Here is a 22,511-nt window from a genome sequence, read left to right on the forward strand (position 1 = left end):
CTGGGACAGGTTGCCCAGGGAGATTGTGGAGTCTCCATCCCTGGAGATACTCAAAAGCCATCTGGACATGGTCCTGGGCAACTGGCTGTAGGTAGCCCTGCCTGAGCAGGGGAGTTGGACCAGATGACCTCCAGAGGTCCCTTCAACCTCAACCACTCTGTGATTCTGCAAATATTGAAACATTAAAATTGGTACAAACATTTGACCTTTATGCGGAACACTAAATGTCTTCAAAGGAAGGGAACAGCCCTGGTTTGATATCCCTTGCAGTGACATGTAATGCAAATCCCTTCTCGGTTATTCAGCAAGATCTGTAAATTCCCGAACAGCTCCCCTTTGCCCTCTTGGTAGTCTGCCAGACTTGCTAAGTCTCCTGCAACCTTCCGGTTTCTGACTTATGCTTTTGAGAACTTACTTAGCTATTTGCCCTCGTAATGTCCTTTGTGCACACTGCCTGATGTAGTTTACACTACGGTAACCCTTGCGCTAGGTGTCAGCAGCAGCAGAGGAGGGGTGCACTCAGCCCCTCTGGTGGGCCAAGTCTTCCTGTTCCAGGAGTTTTCTAATATAAATATTTAAAAAATCACAAGGCAGCGGCTTGTGCCCCCTTTAAAGGGTCTGGCTGCTCACTTCAGGGTCCCTCCAAAGAAATGATTTAACTGACAAAGAGTAAGGAAGAACAGGCCTCTGCACCCTTTCAAAGACAAAAACAGAAGGGTTGACTGCTGACTTGTTTAGCCTTGCCAAAGGAAGACTGAGGGACACAAGGGGGGTCAGATCTCTTGCTATAAATATCTCGGGAAGAAAACAGTTATTCATGCTAAGAGACAATGCTGGCGTAAGAACAACTGCATATGAACTAGCTGTGAATTCATTTAGGATGAATACTGAAAGCAGATTTTCATCCACTGGAGCAGAGAGACCCCAGAGCAGCCTTCAAAGAGAAGCAACAGCAGCACACATGCGCTCAACGGCATCCCAGCTCAAGAGCAAGAGTTCGGCAGGAGACTGGACTCTGACACAGAAGATCCATTTTACTGTTGCATCCCTGTCATCTGTTCCACATTGTAATTAATTCCGATAAAAGATGAATATTTTTCATGAATAACTGTCGCGTTACGCCCATGCATAAACCTCATGATGGCCTGTAGTGATGAATGAGCGTCAAGCAGGCTGAACAAGGAATTCCTGCCAGCCTACGCCTCATAGAAAAGGCATCAGCACGACATACCAGAGTTTATCAGTCTCAGAAATAATCCCGATAGAGCATGTATATAACTCAACCTTCAATGTGTGGCTGACGCACAGATTTTGTACTCGGAGAGCTATTTCAGCTAGGGGTTAGATTTCTCAGCCCCCTCATGCTCCTCTGGATGCTTTTCCAATGTAGTCACTGTGCAGGCACAGTTAAATGGGTACAGACATCTCAGAAGGTGACATCATATATTCTTCCTTCTTACACTTAAATATACACTGCAGGCAAAAGGCGCTTTTGTACCATTATAACCGCAAACGAGCTAGGAAAATCATATGCTTTAACTAGACTTGAACCACTAAAACAGACTCATGTGAAGTAAAGTCCTTGAAAGAAATCTTTAAGAAACAAAACTAAACCCCTGTTTCAGCACGCAACCTATTCTTCCTTCACCAAGGTTTTGCTCATTAGCTGGTTTTGAATGCCAGAAGGTAAATTTCTTTCAGAACAGACTGCCCTGTAACATTGTGTTGTGAAATTTCACATTCATAATTTTATTATAATCTGAATAGAGGCGGTATCTGAAGAGCAGAGAAAATGACTATACAAAGAATTTATAGAACATTCATTTACATACTGGAGACCTTTTGATGCTTCTTTACAGTTTCAAGAAAAAGGCAAAAATTTTCACTAGTAGGTAAATCCAAGAAGGAAACATTAAATTTTTAATGATACTGTTGGATACACGGAAACCATTTATTTAAAAACATGGCTTTTAGCATTTTTGTAGTTTAACACTGTACGATTATAGTAGTACATTTACTAAGCAGGTTAATAGGAGTCTGGCTAAATACATGTGTCAACTTGCTGCCATTAGTTATGAAACTGCATATACACATCTACCAAAAACCTTGAAAGAAAGTGCTGTATTAACTATTTAGTCTTGTATTTGCCATGAACATAAGTTTTGTGAACGTCTTTCTACATACACTACACAATGGTACATACTGAACTATTCCGCTTTGTGCATTTTTTAATTCATTAAAAAGCAAAAGCACGTGGCAATATACCATCCAAAGGAATGCATAATAGAAAACCTCCCTTAGAAACAGGGCAACTTCTTTTTTCCCACTTACCAAGTAGAGCTAAACTCCCAGGAAACACCACCAGGAGTGTCAGCGTTCAATTCCTTATGCTCTGGAATTCAGCAGGCCTTGAGAAAGCACAAGGAATAAAAAATAAGGCCCTGAATGGAAATGATAATACATGGGAAAAAAAAGACACTTTATTTTCAGCCCAAAGGCCAACACTTGGTGTCTAACAAGACACACTAAAATTTAAGTATCATCTACAGAAGTGAAAAAATATAGTAAAAAATTCCTCCTCATTTCAATGCTCACAACACATCAGATTTAAATCTAATTGAGATGTCAGCTGAAGAAATTCACTGGGCTCCAACTGGCTGACTAGATTAGGCAACTGGGTTCTTGGTGCATCAAAAGAATATTAAAAGGAAACTTGTCCTCACACGTTTCAAAAGGATCAAAGCTCCTAAAAGTAAGAACTGCATTCTTTTTTGGATGGTACATAAACACCGTTTAAGTAGTACACCTCTGTGTCAACAGGACAGAATTATTTGGTACAAATCAGAGGCACTTGCCTTTGTTGCTTCAACGGTAGCTACTACGCTTTGGATCGCTTCACCCTTCCACACACATCCAGTGCCCACTGCTACTCATACGCCGCTTCCTGGTCCAAATACATCAAACTGCAAATCTTTCTTCTTTCTCCCTCTCTTCCCCACCCCCTTCCTTTTAAAAAGTATAAAGTTATTTATACAAAATTCATTGTTACACAAATAATCTGGTAACGCTTTGGCTACGGTCACTGAATAAGGCTTCCATGGTCCTAACACTTTAGGAAATAGGAAGAGAGTTGTTAATAAAAAACAGATCACAATTTATACAGGACAAACATAGTTCAAAGGGTGGAACCTTCTCACCATAGAGCCCAACCAGAGTTTCCCATTCCATTTAACCATTATTTAGTAAAAGTGGTAAAAGGGTTGAATTCTCCAAGTGGGTACAGTTACTAGTTAATCCAGTGCCTCATGCATCAGGATGCTGAATTCAGCATGTCGTTTTATTCCTCAGGATAATAATATAATGTTGACAGCCACACATCAAAGAAACAGAGACAATGAAACTTGTCAGCACTGTCACACTGAAGCTGCTTTATTACCGTCAGTTCTGATACGGGGGTCTAGTACTGCTCCTTTTGGAGTGAATGGGAATTACACAGTAGACCTCAGCAGCTTACTCTCCTCGTGAAGGTTTCCACCGTAACCTACTGTATCGATTTTCTGTAAAGCTAACTAGCACTTTGGTACGCATTTAAAATACCGACGTGTTTAGAAAGATACAGAGTACGTGCAAGTGTGATGGTTGTAGAAATCACGACGTAAATGCTCTCAAGAAATGGGACAGAGTAACAAAATAAATTCCATTCCCTTTTGGATTTCCTGACTCAAGGAATTATTAAAAAAACATTATAAACCAGAAATAGTTCCTACAGATAAAAAAAAGGCCAAAAAATCCCCCAAATCCCATAAAAAGGGGGCTAAAAGAACCCACGAATCTAATTATGTATTAGGTAGGGGAACAAATGTTACTACCAAAACAGTATTGCAGAGACGGGAAATGGGAAGTATCTTGTCACTGTAAGACAAAAGTCAAAGTATGAGACTCTATAGCAAGGCACAGGCTATACACAGGCACAGGCTATTATGCAAAATAGCGCAAAAGAGGCAAAGCTCAACAATGGTCTAGTTTAAGAATATCCATATGACATATCAAGATAGGAGATCTACTATAAATAATCTGACACAGGTAAAAATATATAAATTATAAAATTTCCTTCTTTGCTTTTCCCTCATTTTTATCCTGTAATTATTAAAATACAGAATCTTCCCTGCTTAGTTCTCTGTATAAAAAAATAACAATACAAAAAAACCCAATTACAGAATAGATTTCCACACGACCTTCTTTTTTTGTTCTGCCACATCTCCCCTATTTAAAATTTTTCAAACTAAACCAGCCCAGCCTTCTTAACACTAAATACAGAGCAATCTCCCTGAATATTCCACATTGCCGCTCCTTTCTTATCAGAGATCAACTTACACAAACCTTCTCTTCACATACATCTTCCCCTCTCTCCATTCAGCTCCCATCACTGATCACATAATGATGAAGGGAAGAGCAAATAGTCTTCCTCAGACCATCATTCTCTTAAGAGCATGTTTGCGAGGCCTATAGCTACCATTGATGCAACTACGGCAAGTGTCTTTGTAGAGGTTATACACAACATTTTCTGCACAAAAAAGTAGCACAGCCTAGTGAGTATTTCTGCTCCAATAAATGATGAGAAACAGCATGTGAAGATGTATTACAAACCCTTCAGGAGAAAAGTTTTTCATTTCTGCTTCATTCAGGTACGGGCTACATGGGTTTGGGTGGCACCCAGCTTCTTTTGTTTTGTCCTTTGATGTAGAAACAAAATAACGCTTTGTTAAGTCAGAGGCATCTTCAAAGAAAAGGCTGAACTCTTGCAAACAAAATGCAGATAGACATCCTCTGCTTTCCTTCTTGGGAACGACAAGGTTCAGGCGTTGCTGCTGAATAGGCTCTCTCCCTCTCACAGCGCTTTCCTTCAGCGAAGTCAGCGAAGAGCTCCGAGTCAAGGATGGAAAGGCATCAGATCTTCTTCTGGGATCCGATCATGACCTTCGATACGAAGTTCACAATGGCACTGGCAGGCTGCTCCGGATCGTGCTCCGCAAACAGGTGGCACACGTTGTCGGTGGCACTGCCCTGCTTCCTCGCAACGAACCCGAACACTCTGCAAGGGCAACCGGAGCGGGTCAGAGAACGGACAGGCATCGCCTCGTTTCGTAAAGCAAAAAAGATACCGCAGGAACCAAAAGCACCGACCAGACTCCATCTGTTCTGACGGACAAGGTCCTGTGTGACCGCTAACACAGTGGTCCAGGCACGCCAGCCGACTCAGGAGCACCCGAGTGGCTCAGGACGGCCAGAATCAGGGAAGGACCTTCCCTCTTCCCTCTTCCTTCCTTCCACTCTGCCTGGATCCCGTCCTGCACTGTTTGCTGTCAGAGACACGCTGCTGACCCCGGGGATGCGCTTAATCCGATCCAATACTGGCGTCCTCTTACCTGCCTTGGGGGGGTGTGGTGTGGTGTGTCGGGAATTGCCTAAAGAGACATTCCGAGGGCCACGCACCTCAGTGGACAGGGTACTGGAAATAAATAGGACTTAAGCCATCTATTTCTGTTCTTTTCCAGAAGGCAGTGCCTGAGCCCTCTCTGTTTAGTTTTTTTCTTTTGGTAAAAGGGGGACGATGACATCTGCCTTCAACAGAAAACACTCTGCAATCCACTGGTAATTACATATTTATGCCACACACTAGTATTACTAGGAGTGTTTTCATCCATGTGCTGTGTATGGGATTTTTTTTTTAAAGGTGTCAGTCGAAGCGAGACAAGTAAGCTTGTGTTAGTGTTGCTGGACAAGTGGAACACAAAACTGAGTAGCAAATGGCTCTGTTTTCATTTCTGAAACTTTAGTCAAATCGCAGACCTGCAATCTAAATAAACCACGCCAGCTCTGGCTCCAGACACCCCACCATCACATAATTAGGCCCCGAATTGCAGAGGTGCGGATGAAGTAACTGAAGTCTAATTACAGTGGGCAGAGAGACTTTTGTCTCTGAACAGCTGCCTTCCCTTCTACATCTCTGACAAAGATAATTTAGAACACTAAGAAACTGATCACTGTCGTGATATTCCAAAGTAATCAGTTAAAAGAGACTCAGACGGGTGTCCACTTACTTTGCAGAAAGGCCATCTTTCATCCATCTTGTCATCCATTTAAAAAGCAGTAAAAAAAAAAAAAAGAAAAGGAATGGAGAAATAAAAATAAAACCTATGTTAGCTTTTTGTGTAGATCAACAATACAAACAACATATTAGAATGCAACTGCTTGTCTTCCTTACTTTCTGTCCTGTGGATCCAAAGCACAGAAAATAACAGTGCTGACTGGATAATGCCGCCGAAAAAAGAGTCTGGATAGAAAGAAATAAAACAAGTTTTAGGAATAGTTAAGATGCTTAAAATTTTAAACAATAAACAGATCTGAAAAATAAATTACATTACATTTAAATTTAATAATGATGATATAATCTTTTTGCTATCTTTGAGTGACTTTGAAAGCTACCTGAACTGCTCCAACCAAATAAATCCATATTTAGAATAGTAACGTCAAGTTTTTGAACCATGAAAACTGACCCTCAAGCTAAGAAAAAGAACTAGAAGTATGAAATGTATTTTTTCTAAAAACTGGCCATTTAGATACTATGTCCGTGGGAAATGCAACTTCTTGGAACTTGTGAATAATTTTATTACATTAAGTTTCAAAATATAAGCACTCAGAGGCATTATAATTTAAGATTTTGTCCTTCATCTGCTATGAACACTCACAGACCCCATGGAGTTAAGAAGTCTGGCACTTTTTTTTTTTAAACCTATAATGAATTCCTGTTGTCCCTCCTTTGTTATTGTCAGTTTACAACTCTAAAGACTTTGTGGTAGCCTTAACAGTATTCAGTACAAAGTAAATATTAATTAACTTTTTATCACAGTATTTCACAGGCTATGCAAAGCACATTGTCAAATACTGGAGATACACAGTGTCTGCTTAGGTCAGCTCTGTTCAGTGAAAGATACCGTGAAGATAAACTATTTCACTGAACAGGCTGAATACCAAATGCCGGCAAAGCCATTACTTTCCCTTTTTATAAGAAATAACAATGAGAAAAATGCCATGGCAAAGTGACCTTCCAGAGGTAAAAGCTGCCACGTGGAAGTAACGTCCACAGCATAAACATTCATTCTCCAGTACCGCAGACAGCCGACACTGTCACCGTCATTCTTCAGACAATCCTACTACCCTTCAAGACGGAGACTCCAGAACATAACTAGGAAAATCAAACCAACAGCAGCCAACGCTTTTTGGGGACAAAGCCCGATATCCTCTTCCCATCCCTCTTTTGCTTACTTTCTTTGATTATCGGTCAACGTGATGCCCTGCGCAGACACCTTGAAATGGACAACGGTTGAGATGGGAGATGGATCTTGGGTCAGTGTCAGGCTCAAGGCTTTCTGTACTGCCTGGTAGCCCGTGAGGGACTCCATCTCCACTGAATTCAGGTACCACACGTTACACGCTGCAACAGAAGAGGGGAAAGACTCTGAGAGGTCATTACCCAGCAGCAAGCAAACGGGCATCTTCTGAACAAAACCAAACAAAATGTAAATTTTCCACCTTTCTAAAGCCAACAGGGAAGACTGGCAGCAACCTACCAAACCTTCTACACGTGCCTCACCTCGTCCTACTGTTGATTCAGTTTTAAGACTATAATTTTGGAGGTCATGGGCCTTTTGCTGTCCCTTTGTTTTTAATACCTTTATATTTAAGCCAATGACTGTATTTATCTACTACCCCCAGATCCTGAAATTTAAATAAATACTAAGACAGGAGCAGAGAGAGAGGCCACTCATAGGTACTACTACAGCAAAGGAATTCCTGAGGGGAAAGAATGGGGGTATTTTGCTTTTAAGTTCAATTACAGCAGCCAATAAGAAAACACACATTTTTGCAGCATACGTTCACACATTTTACACGTTCAAATGGTATTCAAATTATATTCAAAGGAAACCATTCACTTGTTTGGCAAAGCAAGAACGTTTTCACCCCATAAAGAACTGAGGGTTGCTGCAAAGCTCACTTCTTATTAATTCCATACTGTTTTGTATGTTTAGCAGTTTTAGGGCAAACAAAACAACTTCCACATTGAGACAAAATACTGACATGTATTTTCAGGTCTATTCTTTACCTCAGCATGCACTTATTCTTAAAAGCTCTATTCCTCTCCTAGAGATATCAGTAACTTCTGAAGTATCTCTATAAAAGAGAAGCTGATTGTTTTCTAAGGCTACAGAACAGTTAATTTTTTTACCGGGTCTCATATCAAATCACCAGTGAGCACTAGGAAAAGAAGTACTAGTATTATATAGTAGTACTATAGTACTGTATAATACCACATAGTACTACATGGTAACAGTGCATATAACATTAAACAGTATTATTATTATAATATTAATAGAAATATTCACATGCTTAAATACTTTGGGACTGTGATATAAAGTCACATTTACAAGCAGATTAAGAACATCTTTGAAACTGAAAAGCCCTCTTATTCTACAGCACAAGCAAAAATGATTAAACACATCCGTAGCTAAACACTGGTACCAACAGACTTTGTGTTTTGGTAAAAACATTTGTGTAGGTATCCAGGACAGAATTTACAACTCTGGCAGCTGACACTTGCAAATTACTATGCTAATATTTCATTTGTTTAGCTTCGCTTGCCAACCTTACTATGAAAGCAAAGATTAAGTTAAATCTAATAGCTTCTCTTTTCGTATGGCTCTTCTGTGATCTGACTAAAGCTTTCTCCTACAACTATCTACGTAAAATACACAGCTAGACACCGGCACTTTCAAAACAAGCAACTGCACAGTTAAAGACTGCATAAGCGTAGGTTTGATTCCAGCATGATCAGCCCAATAACTTCAAGCTCTAGAGTCTGTCAGTGAAAGAAGGGATCCAGAGATTTTATTTATTGATTTGTAAGCATAACATTTCCCAAACGTATTTGCACACTGGTGCGATAGTTTCAATAACCTTTGTTTGAATCAATTACTATACGATTCATGCAGAGGGATTTAAGACGATGAATGCCAAGTTCAATGAGGCCTTCCTCGCTGAACAGCTTTCTGTCATGTCTATCCAACACTTTAAATAACATTCCAAACCATAAGCTCTCCTCTTCTCACATCATTACTGTGTTATGTTTCATACAGATCTAAAGCTCTTCCCACCACGGGAAGGTCTCCCTGCTCCACAGTCACACTCCTCACCACTTCTGAGACCCCAGGGAAGGGTTTCCCTTCTGCTTCTGCCACACACTGAGTTGGTGTCAACGGACTGTGTTCAGGTTTTGTTTCTAAATGAAACAGCCAAGCATTTTGTCTAGATTGCCCTCAAATGTGATAGTTCAAAAGCAGTCGACAAATACAGTAGGTTCCTTTACCTCTGTAGCACAAAAAATAGTAAATGGAACCTTTTTGAAAAGTGTTGGAAAGTGCAAAAACGTCAGCTTAAAAAGGAGATTACAGGAAAGGAAAGGTAATGAGTAAGGCTGAAAGATTTCCCATTTAAGAACAGCATGCATGGTCTGATGGGGTATCGAACAACACCAATCCCACAGAAACCATACCCAAGGCTGGAACAAAAGGAAGACACCTGTGTCTTTCGTGCAATGCAGCTGCCCTGCAATGTTGCTGCTCTCGTCTTCCACAGGTGGCATTTTGGAGTCACATCCATGCTACCACCAACAGCTATACCATGTGGTGATTTCGAGTAACCCTGCTGCTTTTAGACTGAGAATGTGCTTAGTCCCTTAACTGTATTAGCGGAAACAGATACGAAGAACTGGGATTTATTTGGGGCAGAAAATTTTGCTGTTGAACAGAGAGGTTAATAAAACAAGGTCTGTTCTAGGGAAAAGCCACTTATCTGTACAGTTTCTAGTCTTCAGTTGTCACTCTCTAGGAAGAAAAGGATTTCTGGTCAGCTTCTGCATTTAAATAATGACTAGAAGTGCTCATTAGGTTCTTCAGACAGCTATAAAAAATTATCATTCTAGGTGTCCTGGTTTCAGCTGGGATAGAGTTAACTGTCTTCCCAGTAGCTGGTACAGTGCTACGTTTTGAGTTCAGTATGAGAAGAATGTTGATAACACTGATGGTTTCAGTTGTTGCTCAGTAGTGGTTAGACTATAGTCAAGGATTTTTCAGCTTCTCATGCCCAGCCAGTGAGAAAGCTGGAGGGGCACAAGAAGGTGGGAGGGGACACAGCCAGGGCAGCTGACCCAAACTGGCCAACGGGGTATTCCATACCATGTGATGTCATGCCCAGTATATAAACTGGGGGGAGTGGGGGCGGAGGGATTGCTGCTTGGGGACTAATTGGGTGTCAAGTGGTGGGTGGTGAGCAATTGCACTGTGCATCATTTGTACATTCCAATCCTCTTATCATTACTGCTGTCACGTTATTAGTGTTATCATTATCATTATTAGTTTCTTCTTTTCTGTTCTATTAAACCGTTCTTATCTCAACCCACGAGTTTTACTTCTTTTCCTGATTTTGTCCCCCATCCCACTGGATGGGGGGAGTGAGTGAGCAGCTGCGTGGTGCTTAGTTGCTGGCTGGGGTTAAACCACGACACTAGGAAAACACATTTTCTTTTTTTTTTGCTTGTGGAGTGGGAGAAGGGTGGGGTAAAGGAGGGCAGGGAAAAAGCGCATCTGCTTTGACTAAATTGCAGGTGCTCACATAAGCTCAGATAGTTGGAAAAGAAACAGTTTACATGGTTCGGGTCTGCACTTCAGTGTTGAACTCCACAACCTGAATGTCTCTGGGACTGGAGAGGGACCTCTGAAACACGGAAAATCAGTGGGAAATGTACCAAGGCAAAAAAACCTCTGAGAATGTCTCCTAGCTAATTTATCTATTCAGGTTCCAAACCCTTGTTTAGAAACAAAAACAACAACAACAAAACAGGGCAAAACCAAATATACTAAGTTCCCCAAATGATCCATGATGTGACAGCCCCCATGAGGAGTTACCTGACTGCCGCCCCAGCTGAAGTAAGAATTACTTCTTTTTCTTTGAAAAGCACTGCTGGAGCAAGGAGAAACCAACATTTCTCAAAAGACAACACATGCCCCTTTTAGCTGGGTTTTCAAGAGGGAAAATTCTACAACAATTCCTTCTCCTTGTTTTTTTAACCTGTTGGCCACAACGAACACCACCAGCGCTGGCAGACAGAAAGGCCAACACGTGCTTGCTGCTGGCACAGCCTCCCAAAGCCTTGTCATTGCCTCACATTCCTGCTTGATGACAGCACTCAAAGCGCTACTTCGAAGTTTTAAGTCAAAGCAGACTGCTGCGCCCCGGAGCTGCTCAGCTTGGCAAGTGCCCCCTTCGGAAATGCCCTCGGGTGGGCGAGGGCAGCGAGGCACCATTCGTACAAAGGGGCGCTTGGCCAGAACGCTTTTGCTTGTGGCTCCAGCTGTAGGCTAAACTCAAAGGAGAGTGGCCAGTGTAGTGCTTCCTCCTGCTCTAATGGGACTAATTGGGTGGACAGATAAGATCCTGGGGAGAATTCACAGCAGCCTGAAAACCAGGGACCATGGGAGGGGGTGGACAGGATCCCACCGTACAGCGGAATAACACAGCGGCTGCATTTCTACTAAGGACAGCCTTACGATTACGAAGGGGTACTCAGAGCACCGTGTCCAATAACGGGGGGTTAGGAAGCCACCACACTTTTTCAGACAGCCTATTTCACTGCTGTCTCTGGGTCAGCTGCTCACGAAGCAGATGAGAAGCAGAGCACATCTCTACACAGCTGCTGCAAACACCTCTAGTTGAGAGCGATACAGAGGGTACCAATGCACAGCATCACATCATTTGGAGGTAATCTTCTCCGGGTTCTTCTGCCATATCAATAAGCTCATGGTAAGACAACTTAACTTGCCAGAACGGGTGCTGCAGTACGCATGAGAATCCGTAGAAGAGCATCCAATGGAAAAGACACTGGACATTTCCCAAAAACATGCAGCATCAAGTGAAGCACAGGGCAATGTTTTTTAATGGGGTTTTTCTTCAGATTGATGGGACAGTAAGCATTTTCCAGTGGTATTGTTGACCCCTATGCTGAGAACCTAACCCTACTGAACACCCTCCTCAGTTGCCTTTTGCAGATCTCAGGCATAGCTCATGAACCTCTGCAACCACAGGTTGAAAACACTTTCTCTAAGTTCATCAGTTACGAAAGCAATGTCACCACTTAAAAACTGCTGTGCTTGAACCGACCTATGTGTGCCTCATATTCTCACTGGAGACACAACTGGAAAGCAGACACAGGGCTGTTGAACTTAGGAGCTGGTTGCAGAAAACAGAAAGAACTTGGTACCTATCCTCACAGCGTCCTTCACACTTCTACACAGCACTCTAAATTTAACTGCTCCCTTTAAACATCCTTCAGTCCAGTCTAAGCTTCAGCTTCTGCCAGCCTGTAAGATACAAAATTTAGTGACAGTCCAATACAAAGAAAAAGTTTAACAGACCTGCACCCTGTTTGAGAAGCTCCGCTGCTGAGTTTGCAGCAGTTTGTGGAGAAGTTTCTGCTATCTCCTCCAAGGGATCTGCAAACAGAAAACACTGTCCATGTCTTGTTTGGACTTGAATTGACAAATCAATGCACATAGTCAAGTATGAGTTTAGCTTTTGTGATTGTGATCTCATCTACTGGACAATTCTTGGCCAGAAACATGAAACAATCTTGTATCTGTAACTATAATCATTCATGTGGTTTTTGCGCTGCATCAGGTTTTTTGCCTCCAGCACCACAGGAGGGATGTTCAACCTTTATTTCCTGACAGTAAAAGACATAACTACATAGCATATGCTGCAGGGACATACATGATGTCACATTAAAACAATACTAACAGCTATATTCCCTCATTACAGCCTCGAAATTTTTTAATTATCTCATTTAATTTGTATAATTTACACTAATTTAGGCACAAAGACTTTGTGTTTCTACGATGAAATCCATTAATTATATTTTGATTCAGAAGATGACAACATAATCCTTCTTTCTTCATACTTATGCAGAAGACAAACATCTGAACTATTAAGACAGCAGGGGAATGTTTGCCTCCCAGTCTTCTGTTAAAATTAGTGAGAAAAGTGTCCATCAGAATGTTATTTCAATTATATAAATGCATGTAAAAAGATCTCACTGCTGCATTTAACATGATGCATGTTGTCTTTGAATACAAACATTAAAATGAGGAAGAGAGCAGTAATATGGTGTGTGACACTATTCACATGTTTAGAGTTATCCATATGCTTTAAATACTCTATGCACTGTGTCCAGAATCATTAACCACAGACGATCATCTTAAAATGCGTGATGATCTTGGATTCAAAAATAAAACCAAAATAAAATTTCACTGTGGTATGTTTATTCAGGACAAGGCAAATGTTTCAGTCCTGCACCTCTGCCAGAACAGAAGGAGCTTTCCATTTTAGGTGAGGAGGATAAGGAGAACAAGCCCACCTAGCACACTGGTTTGCCATATAAAGAGATCTCTGGTCACATCTACCATAGCATGGTTTTGTGCTAAAATGGTTTTGTTAATGTATTTGCATAATTCAAATGCTATGTTTGAACACTGACATATGGCCTTTAACAAAAGTTTTAAGAGTTCAGTAGAAAACCACAAGAATGTTTAACATTTCAATAATACATCTGGTGTTAACTTCATGTGGGAGAGCAAAAGACAACTGAATTATGGGGCAAGCATAGCTACATTTTGCTGTTGTCTTAGAGCGGTTTATGAAATCACCATAACCAAAATTAGAATTACAGTCCCATGATGCAACACAGGCTTTTCGATCATTTACTTAAACAATATTTGGACCTAAGTTGCTACTTCCTTCCTGCCAGTGTCATGCTCAGGGCACCTTCTGTTCTTTACCTACTTGGCTTCCCTGAAGCCCTTCCACCACCCAGACCTGAATAAGTGGTTACATCTAACCATACATGGGCATAATTTCATGTCTGAGAAGTGCATTTGTCTTCCTACACGCTAGATTACTGTGCAGATTCCCACAACACATACACGTTTACGACTGGAATATCACAGTACTAGTCTGCTAACGACTACAGCTTGGATAAGAGCCGTCAGCAGTAGTGAAGAACCACTTTTAAAACAGCTTCTTCCCTGTGCTTCTTGCTTAGATCTTGACTTGTGACATGTTCACCTGCCTTCAGATAGTGGCACTTTGAAGCAGAGCTTGGCTGGGTATATCTCTTCCGTACTTTAACAAGCATACCTCTGTCCGGGATGAGGAGCTTGCAGGGCAATGCCAGCGGAGTGATGGAATGCTGATACACCAGAGCTGTCAAACTCCCTGTGGTCAGAAAAGTAATAAGACATGCACTGTTAACTTGGTGGACAACAAGAATGCTTAACAGTTATTTTGGCTCTCGAGTATTTTATAGACCAAGGGGCCTCCCCGCTCTCCCCTTTAAAAAAAAATTCTCTTGGCACCTAAACCAAGACCTTCTTCTGTCAACTTTAGCGTATTCATGCTTCCCAGCACCCTCCCAGTTGGATGCACCTGAACTCATTAACCACAATCCTGTGCTGCCTTTCCCTGCTTAAGCACAGTGCTTAAATCCTAACCTAAATGACTTTGCTTCAAATGGAGAAAGCACAAAAATAACAAAACCAGTAACATATGGAAGCCAGTAAATTCCTTTCAATGCTCTTAACTTCTGCTACATTAAATGTAGTAAAATCTTATGAAGATGGTAAGAGTACAAGGGGTCAATGCTATGTGATGAGGCAGAGAAAGAGCGAGGAGTTCTTCCTCTGAGCCACCTAGTCTCCACCGTCCACTGCTTTGTCTACATGCACCTCTACTTTGTGTTTCTAAAAGTATAACAGTTCGTCTAGATAAAGCCTCCTCCGTTCAACACGGCAGTGATGTACGTAGCATTCTCTATTAAATTATTCTTCTTTTCTATTCAAAGTCACTTTTGTCATCTGGACTTGGCTTAATTAAAATAATTAAACATTAGTCATCCTTGACATTAGCATGTGAGACTATACTCTTAAGGAGTGAGGGAAAGGTGTAATATTCATCAGTCTGTTTGCACAAAAAGCCATCCTTCGATCCTGTTTACTAACAAACATTGAACATTATAATCATGTGCTTGAGAAAAATCACAGTTCAACCAAAACCAACCTCATTTTTACAGCCCATCAAAAATTTCTTTGAAATGGAAAGATGACCAAATTCTGCAAGGGTCTTACAGAAACGCAAAGACCAACTGACACTACTAGTCCTTCACTGTCTTATCCATACAAGTGTGCCTGCCCACCTACTTTGTGAAGCAGTTTTGAGGCTGTATACATTGAAAGATTAGAAGATGCTCAAACCAAATGATGAGTAGGGCTACACATGTGCCATAAACAGGTACTTCAAGATCAAGGTAGGACTGGGCTAAAAATTCTCATCTGAAGTAAGTCTCATGCCAAACACTGACAAATTTCAACCCACTTTTACTTCAAATAGGATTTGTCATTTTAGACTTTTTCATTTTATGGTGGATGACTCCTTCACGGGTGTACGTGACGAGGCTGGTAGCAGGGGGTGGGAGAGCTGTGGGGAGAGGCCGGGGGCTGCCCCACGCCAGACACAGCTGGCTCCAGGGGACCACCGAGCCACAGGTGGGATGCCTCTGGGAAAGCATATCTAAGAAAGGGCAGAGAAGGCCACACAGAGACAAGAAGGGAACAAACAGGGTGAGACGCAGCAGCAGGAACACCACAGTCAGAGGAAGAGGAGGAGAAGGAGGTGCTCCAGACACGCAAGTGGACATCCCCCATCCTGCTGCCCATGCAGCTCACATGGGAGTAGTGGATGTTTCCTGAAGGAACTGCAGCCCGTGGCGAGCGCACGCTGGAGAGGTTCTCTTCCTGAAGGATGGCAGCCCATGGGGAAGGCCCACACCTCAGCAGGGAAAAAGTGGGAGAGGGATGGAGCAGCAGAAGGGAACTGTTCTGTAATGACTATACAGCCCCGACCCGCTCCTGCACTGCCTGCGGCGGGGGTGAGGAGTCGGGGGGAAGCAGTGAAGCTGAGCATTGATTTTAATTGGCAATAAATTAAAATTAATTTTCCCCAAGTTGAGTCTCTTTCAGCCACGGTAGTAAATGGTTAGCAACCTCCCTGTCTGTATCTCGACCCATGAGCTTTCTCATCCTATTTTCCCCTCCTGCCCCACTGAGGAGGGCAAATGAGTGAGCAGCTAGGTAGGTATTCGGTTGTTTGCCACAACAGGTAATGCCCTTTCATCATATTACATTAGGTAGGCTGACGCAGCACAATGTAATTTGTGAATGTCCCACTCTGGTGTCATTTAGCCAGCTAGTATACAGTATAAGTATAGCACAGGACAAAATAACACAAAGGTCCTGAATCAATAAGGCCCGTAACAGCCATCTAGCTCAGCTGTCTGCAGTGGCACTGGCAGTGGTAGACCAAGTTCGACCGCTTCAAGCTTGGTCATGTGCATCTGTGCTAGAGTGCCCTGCACATAGACTTAAGGTAAATATGTACAAGGCTCCTAGAAACTTAGAATGGGTTCCTACAGAAACCATCAGGACATCAGCAAAGTATTCTCTCATTTGCACTCCGTCCAAGTCTATGAAACAACTCTGGCAAATGCAAACTGTTTCTATTTTCTGTGTCCCTGTGATGCACAGTACTTACCAAAATATGGTTCATTTGGGCATCCTTTCAAGCGCACCCCCTTGTGCGTGCATTCAATCAGAAAATGCCTTACAAGTTCATTTGACAAATCTCCAACTGTGTTGAAAAAGAAAAAGAAAGCTCATGAAGAGAAGCAATGAACAGACAACAGTCTTACAAATTAGCAGGTCTTTATGAAGCAGTTTTCCACATTACCACCTAATGTTTTATATACAGCATGCAAAGAATACATTAGACTTGCTCTGCTGCAAGGTTACAAGCTGTAGTAAAAAGGCCATTTTTCAAAAAACAAGCAAATGGCTCACTTTTGGTTAGACAACCAGAGGAAAAGGTTTTATAATCATAAGTGACTGACATCCAAATGTACACTGGTGTCCAAAATGTCCAAGCATGGTCCCAACTACAGACAGGAACAGAAATTTGGAAAACAAATAGTTAGAAATTCTGAGGCACTTGCCCATTAGAAGAACTTGTATCTAATGTGACAAGGGAGTAAAAGTATGATAAAATACTCAGATTTCTACTGACAGTTCTGCTCACAGAACTTTTCCAGATTAAAACAATAGAAGATTTAGCTATACAATGGTAATGATGCCAAGTCTCTTAGTGAATTTTTGAAGTTTTAAAATGTTAGCAGTTTTACACTAAGTCTTTTCTCCTGAAAACAATTACACGAAACACTCAGGTTTCACTAGATTTTTAAAGACAGTTTTTCTCTCTCAGGAATCTAGGACAAATTGAAATTGTTAAGTTGGAAGTAATGAGGAGATTTAAAGTCCAAAAGGCATATAAAAATTCCCTTGAGATTTAGCATTCTTTTATACGTATACATACATATGCATGCGTATGATTAAGACAACTTCATTATTTCTTGAAAGACTGGTTCACAGTATTTCACACCTGACTACAAACTGAATCTCTCTCCAAGTAATTAAAGGGTTATTTCACAGCAATGGGACAAAGCTACCCAACCATTCAAACTCTAACAAAAGAGCCACAAACACAAATGCTCCCTTTGACTCTGATCTGTCAGCCACAGTCCAGGAAACACATGACATCAAGGGTTGACTTTCAGGCTAATACAGATGAACACATTAATCTGGACAGCAGAAACTTCTATGCAAGCAAATGTTGCAAAGATCACCTTTTCAAACAGTTTACTGTTTGCCATTATGCTCTCACAATATTAAAAAAAAAGATGACTACAAGGGTATGTGAGAAGGGGGAAGCCTGGAACAAAAAACCCTGCAGGAGACTTAACAAATTCGTGCCTTCTGGGATGAAACAGTGGGAACCAAAAAAGCTAAATATCAGAGAGCGAGAAGTGGAAGAATGCTACAGTCTCAACTAAAATTTTCTCTTACTACTACTTGCCTGTGGTATAACTAACATAAACTGGCTCTTAAAGGCTAGTAGAGTTTGAACTTTCATGTATTCCTGGACTTCATTGGTCTGATGATAAAAAAAGATCACTAAAACCACCTACAGCCACTCTCCATTTGCCTCCTTGTCTCCACCACCTCAGTGCACCCCTGTTGTCTTCATTAAATAAGACATTGCAGTGGTTCTGCTGATGTTTCTTGGCAATAAAAAGGATTACATGGCAAATTTTTATTAGAAATTATCTCAAGATACCAGATTAAGTGTACAGAATTTGAAAGTGTTATTGTAATAGAGGTGGACTGCTAACCTTGCCCCAGAGTAAGCATGAAATCTTAAGAAACACCCCCAAAACAACAGCCAACCAACCAACCAACACCAGACAAAACCACACTTCCATAACCACGACACTAAGAATCACTGCTTTCCTGTCATCTCAGTTTCTTACCTCACCAGGCAGCATGTACTAATGAAACATAAACAGCTTTGTAAAAGCAAAACAGCAGCAATGAAAACCACCCCACTATGCCTGCAGTAGCACAAATGGAACCAAGAACACTACAGATACTGGCTGCTGAGTTTCCATACATTGATTAACGCTTTCCGTATGTTCTTGTTTTACCTTCCACAACTATCAGGCACAAGTTATACATGGAGGCACTGGAGCTGGGAAAGTAGGTGTATTTCATCGCATCTTTTAAACAACTATCGTCTTTCCTTAGGGAAGCTCCTCAGATTTACATCTAATGTAGAACTGTCTCAAAACAAAACCTTGTGGTCAAAAAAATTCAACCTTCCAGCCAAGCGAAAGCTTTACACGGTGGTATGTAGATCAAATGCAGACTTCTGATTGCTAGGGAGGACTCATTACTGAGATGACACTGGTCTTCTAGTAGGTTGATAAGGTACACTACATGCATAGCCACAATAAACACAGGTTTACAAGCCATGGTGAAAAAGTACAACAGACATCTTATCCCGTCCCATTTGACAAGGTACCAAATGGAGTCTGTAATTCAAGTTGCACTTACTAGAAGAGGGGAGATTTCCTCCAGATTATTACCGAGTAATAAGGACTTCCTACTATGCAAGGCTTGTTAAATAACAGATAGAAGGCATACGGTACCTTTCTTGTTTAACTGCAGCACAGACGGAGGCGGTGTAGCAACTTTCATTGCGAGCCCATAGGCTCCCCGGAAAGAATGACTGTCTCGAACAATGAACGACCCAGGTTCCTTGTCCTTCAGAACAGCAATGGCTGCAGGGGATTCCGGGAAAGAGAGAGAAAAGCAGTTCCAGAACAATACACACACCCATAAAGTACAGAAGTGCAAACCTATAATTAATAGGAGACTAAAGGAAATAAGATCCTTTTCTCTGTCTCCATTGCTGTAGAACAGAATACAATCAAGCATACTTGGGGGATCTGAGCGGAAACATCTTGTGCAAATCTCACATTTCAAAAGAAGCCTGAAGTACAGATTCCTACTGATTTTTAAACTGAGACGGACATGCAGGTCCCATCAGGATTCCTACAACCAGTACAAGAGCAAGTTGATTCCTGCTTAAATTTTGTCATTTTGTTAGAAGCGTGACAGAGAGCACAGCTCTCTCATTCCCAGGCTGACTAGACAGCACTGTTTTTCTCTTCCTATGCAGCTTCAACAGGCGGAGCAGATCCGTTTTCATCCACCACCAAGTTTCTGTCCCTGCAAAGCAGTCTCACTCTCTTCCTAGGTTTAAAGCAAGGGAAGGGATGTGAGTATTTGCTCTTTGACTGTCCAAGCATCAAAATAATTTTACATCTACATTCTGTGATCTCTGCTGGAAGTGTGATATGAAGTCCTCCCCAGGAGGAACCATTTGCAGGGAAACTGCTCTTGCTTTGCAGGAGTCTGCTGCAGGCTTTGAAATCTAGTAGCCCAAAATCTTAATCTCACTTATAAAAGAGACAAGAGGTTGATCTAATGATTGATCTTAGTTTGATCTTAATAAACCCTTAGTACTTTGCTTGTAGGTTTTTTTTCCTTAAACTTTTTCGAAATACTTGTGTTTGTTTCCAGAATTTCTAACGATCAGCAAGCCTTCAAAGAAACCCTGGAAACAGCCCAAATTTGACCCTGGAGTCCTTAAATGTCTGTATATACAGAATACGGAAATTATGCATTTGGGGCATGAAGCCATATTTTGCAAGGCCTGAGCAATGATTACATGATAAACACACACACTCTTTTTTTTTTCCATGAAAGGAAGAGTAGTAGCAGAAAATCGGGAAAATGCAGACATAATTGTCTCTCCTCTTTAAGTGAGTAAAGCAAATGTGTATGTCTTCTGTTCTATTCATGTGTCAGATGGTGAAGAAAACAACTATTTTCACAATAAACTGTCATGTTCAGAGGAGGAGGACGAACATATAAAACCCTGCAGTTCAGCAGTACTCACATAACACTTCTAAATCCACAGGGGGACAGTAATCATTTGTCACAGGAGCAGTCCATTAAGCACAGAAAAAAGAACAAGTGCTCCCCCTCCACAGCAACAGTATCTTAAAAGACTTTTTAAAAGGAATTGTACTTGGTAGGGTGAAAAGAGGCATACTGAAAGGTTGGGAAGATTCTCTTTTCATTTGTTCAGGCAGCTAGGTTTAAACCTCCTTTATGATCTATTCCCCTCTCTGGACTGGCATCAAGCCAGGAAAATTTTTTTGCATATTTAAAGACTCATTATGGGTGGGGAGCAGACAACGGGAAGGGAACTGGAGCGAAAGGACCAGTAAAACATCATCCAAGATGAATTAATGATCTGTTTTCTATGACCTTTATTCCCCTGGGCTCGTATTTACCATTACACTGCAAGAGGCATCCTCACCATTTGAGAAACTATGAATGAAACAAGACATAGCAATTCATCGTTTGCCAAAAGCTGAAGGCTATTTTGGTTTAGTGTGAACTTTCTTCCCAAGGCAGAACCAATTCGTCATTTTTCCTTTTTGAGAACCACATTTTAAGAATCCCAGTTTAAAATCCTGCCATAACTCATTAAATGCAATTCAGTATAGCTGAATATTACAATATGGACACAAGGACCATCAGACCAATCGCATCTGCAAAGCACCCAGCATGCTTTATTTACGCACTGTTGCAGGGACAAGGTGTAAGATCATATGTATAGATCTTCACATCCATAATAAAAGCTTTCTCCATCTCATTCAATAATATATCTACATACAGATGTACTGTATCTGTATTGTACCTCATGAAGATGATGTTCCATGAGAGTGTTATTTCATAACCTTTAAGAAATAACGTATGTCACTTACAGCTGGCAATGAAATTCAGGCTATAGAGCGACTGGTAGATGACGCTGCTTTTATGATGACTTCTAGCTAATGAATTATTCTCTGATATTTTAGCATCTCTCACCTAATTATCTGTGCAGGGAAACACACATGGCTGAGATCATGCCAGAGCAGGACACTTGTACTCAAAAGGTTTCTGAGAGCAGACAGCTGCTCTCAGATGTGTACTGCATCACACGTATCTGCCATTCCAAAACCTTGAGCTTTTCAGTAAAATACATTTGCAGCAGCTACCACAGGCAGATTTAAATTACTCTGTAGTCAGTTCAGTTAGGCTAATCATTTGTCTGATTAACTGAGTATTTTTTAAGGACAATTTGACTGCCCTCCACTCTCAAATTCAGCCTTTGGACAACAGAAATTAAGTGAGGTTGTCTGATGCCCTTCTAGGTTTCATATTTCTTTTTGTATTTCTTTCAGACATCAGGTGTGCATAAAAGAAATGTAAGAATTCACCAACTAGCCCTTCTGTGAATGGATATGCCAGAATACGTATCAGTTTATATACCTTGTTCTCTTGAAATATCTGGCTTATACCAGAATTTGGACGTGTCCTGGACAAATTTTACGGTCACATGTTTATCAGTTGTGTTTTCTGTGAAATAAAAGGGAAAAAAGGGTCAGGAAATTTTTTAAATACAAAAGCATTTTTTACTTTTCTTTCCAACTTCTAATCACCTTAATTAATCAAAACCTTCATGATTAGAAGGACAATTTAGAGAAACCCTGAACTGTTTTGGAACCAGCAAATATAATACCGTACACCAAGATTCTGAAAGCATTCTTGAAGTTTCGTTTTGCAGAATCCATAAGATATGAAAAACTTACATTTATAAAGCTGTATTAAACACAAAGCTGCATTTCTCAATGGGGTCCAGTGAATACCCATCTACATTTTTAACTATTCTTGACACAAGTCTAGAAAGGTGCAGAGAGAAGCCAGCCCTTATTAAAAGAAGTTGGACTCCACACCACTGGCTTGTGGTTTGGCAGTTCAAAAGGTAGGCTGCCCTTGGCTGAC

At 41.2% G+C, this 22,511-nt stretch overlaps 1 protein-coding gene across 1 annotated transcript in view; it reads right to left on the reverse strand.

Moving 5' to 3' along the window:
• Positions 1–4,947: 4,947 nt before the first annotated feature.
• Positions 4,948–22,511, reverse strand: part of TNS3 (tensin 3) — a 118,689-nt gene continuing 101,125 nt past the window's right edge. Inside the window, exons 18-26 of the mRNA XM_010576755.1 lie at positions 21,999–22,085; positions 19,259–19,390; positions 16,753–16,848; positions 14,305–14,382; positions 12,528–12,605; positions 7,327–7,495; positions 6,266–6,334; positions 6,102–6,128; positions 4,948–5,092 (exon numbers count right to left, since the gene is read on the reverse strand). Of these exons, the coding sequence (XP_010575057.1) occupies positions 4,948–5,092; positions 6,102–6,128; positions 6,266–6,334; positions 7,327–7,495; positions 12,528–12,605; positions 14,305–14,382; positions 16,753–16,848; positions 19,259–19,390; positions 21,999–22,085 (881 nt within the window). The remainder of the gene's footprint in view (positions 5,093–6,101; positions 6,129–6,265; positions 6,335–7,326; positions 7,496–12,527; positions 12,606–14,304; positions 14,383–16,752; positions 16,849–19,258; positions 19,391–21,998; positions 22,086–22,511) is intronic.

The sequence above is a fragment of the Haliaeetus leucocephalus genome, unplaced genomic scaffold (assembly GCF_000737465.1).
Source record: "Haliaeetus leucocephalus isolate CR32 unplaced genomic scaffold, Haliaeetus_leucocephalus-4.0 Scaffold41, whole genome shotgun sequence".
NCBI lineage: Eukaryota > Metazoa > Chordata > Aves > Accipitriformes > Accipitridae > Haliaeetus > Haliaeetus leucocephalus.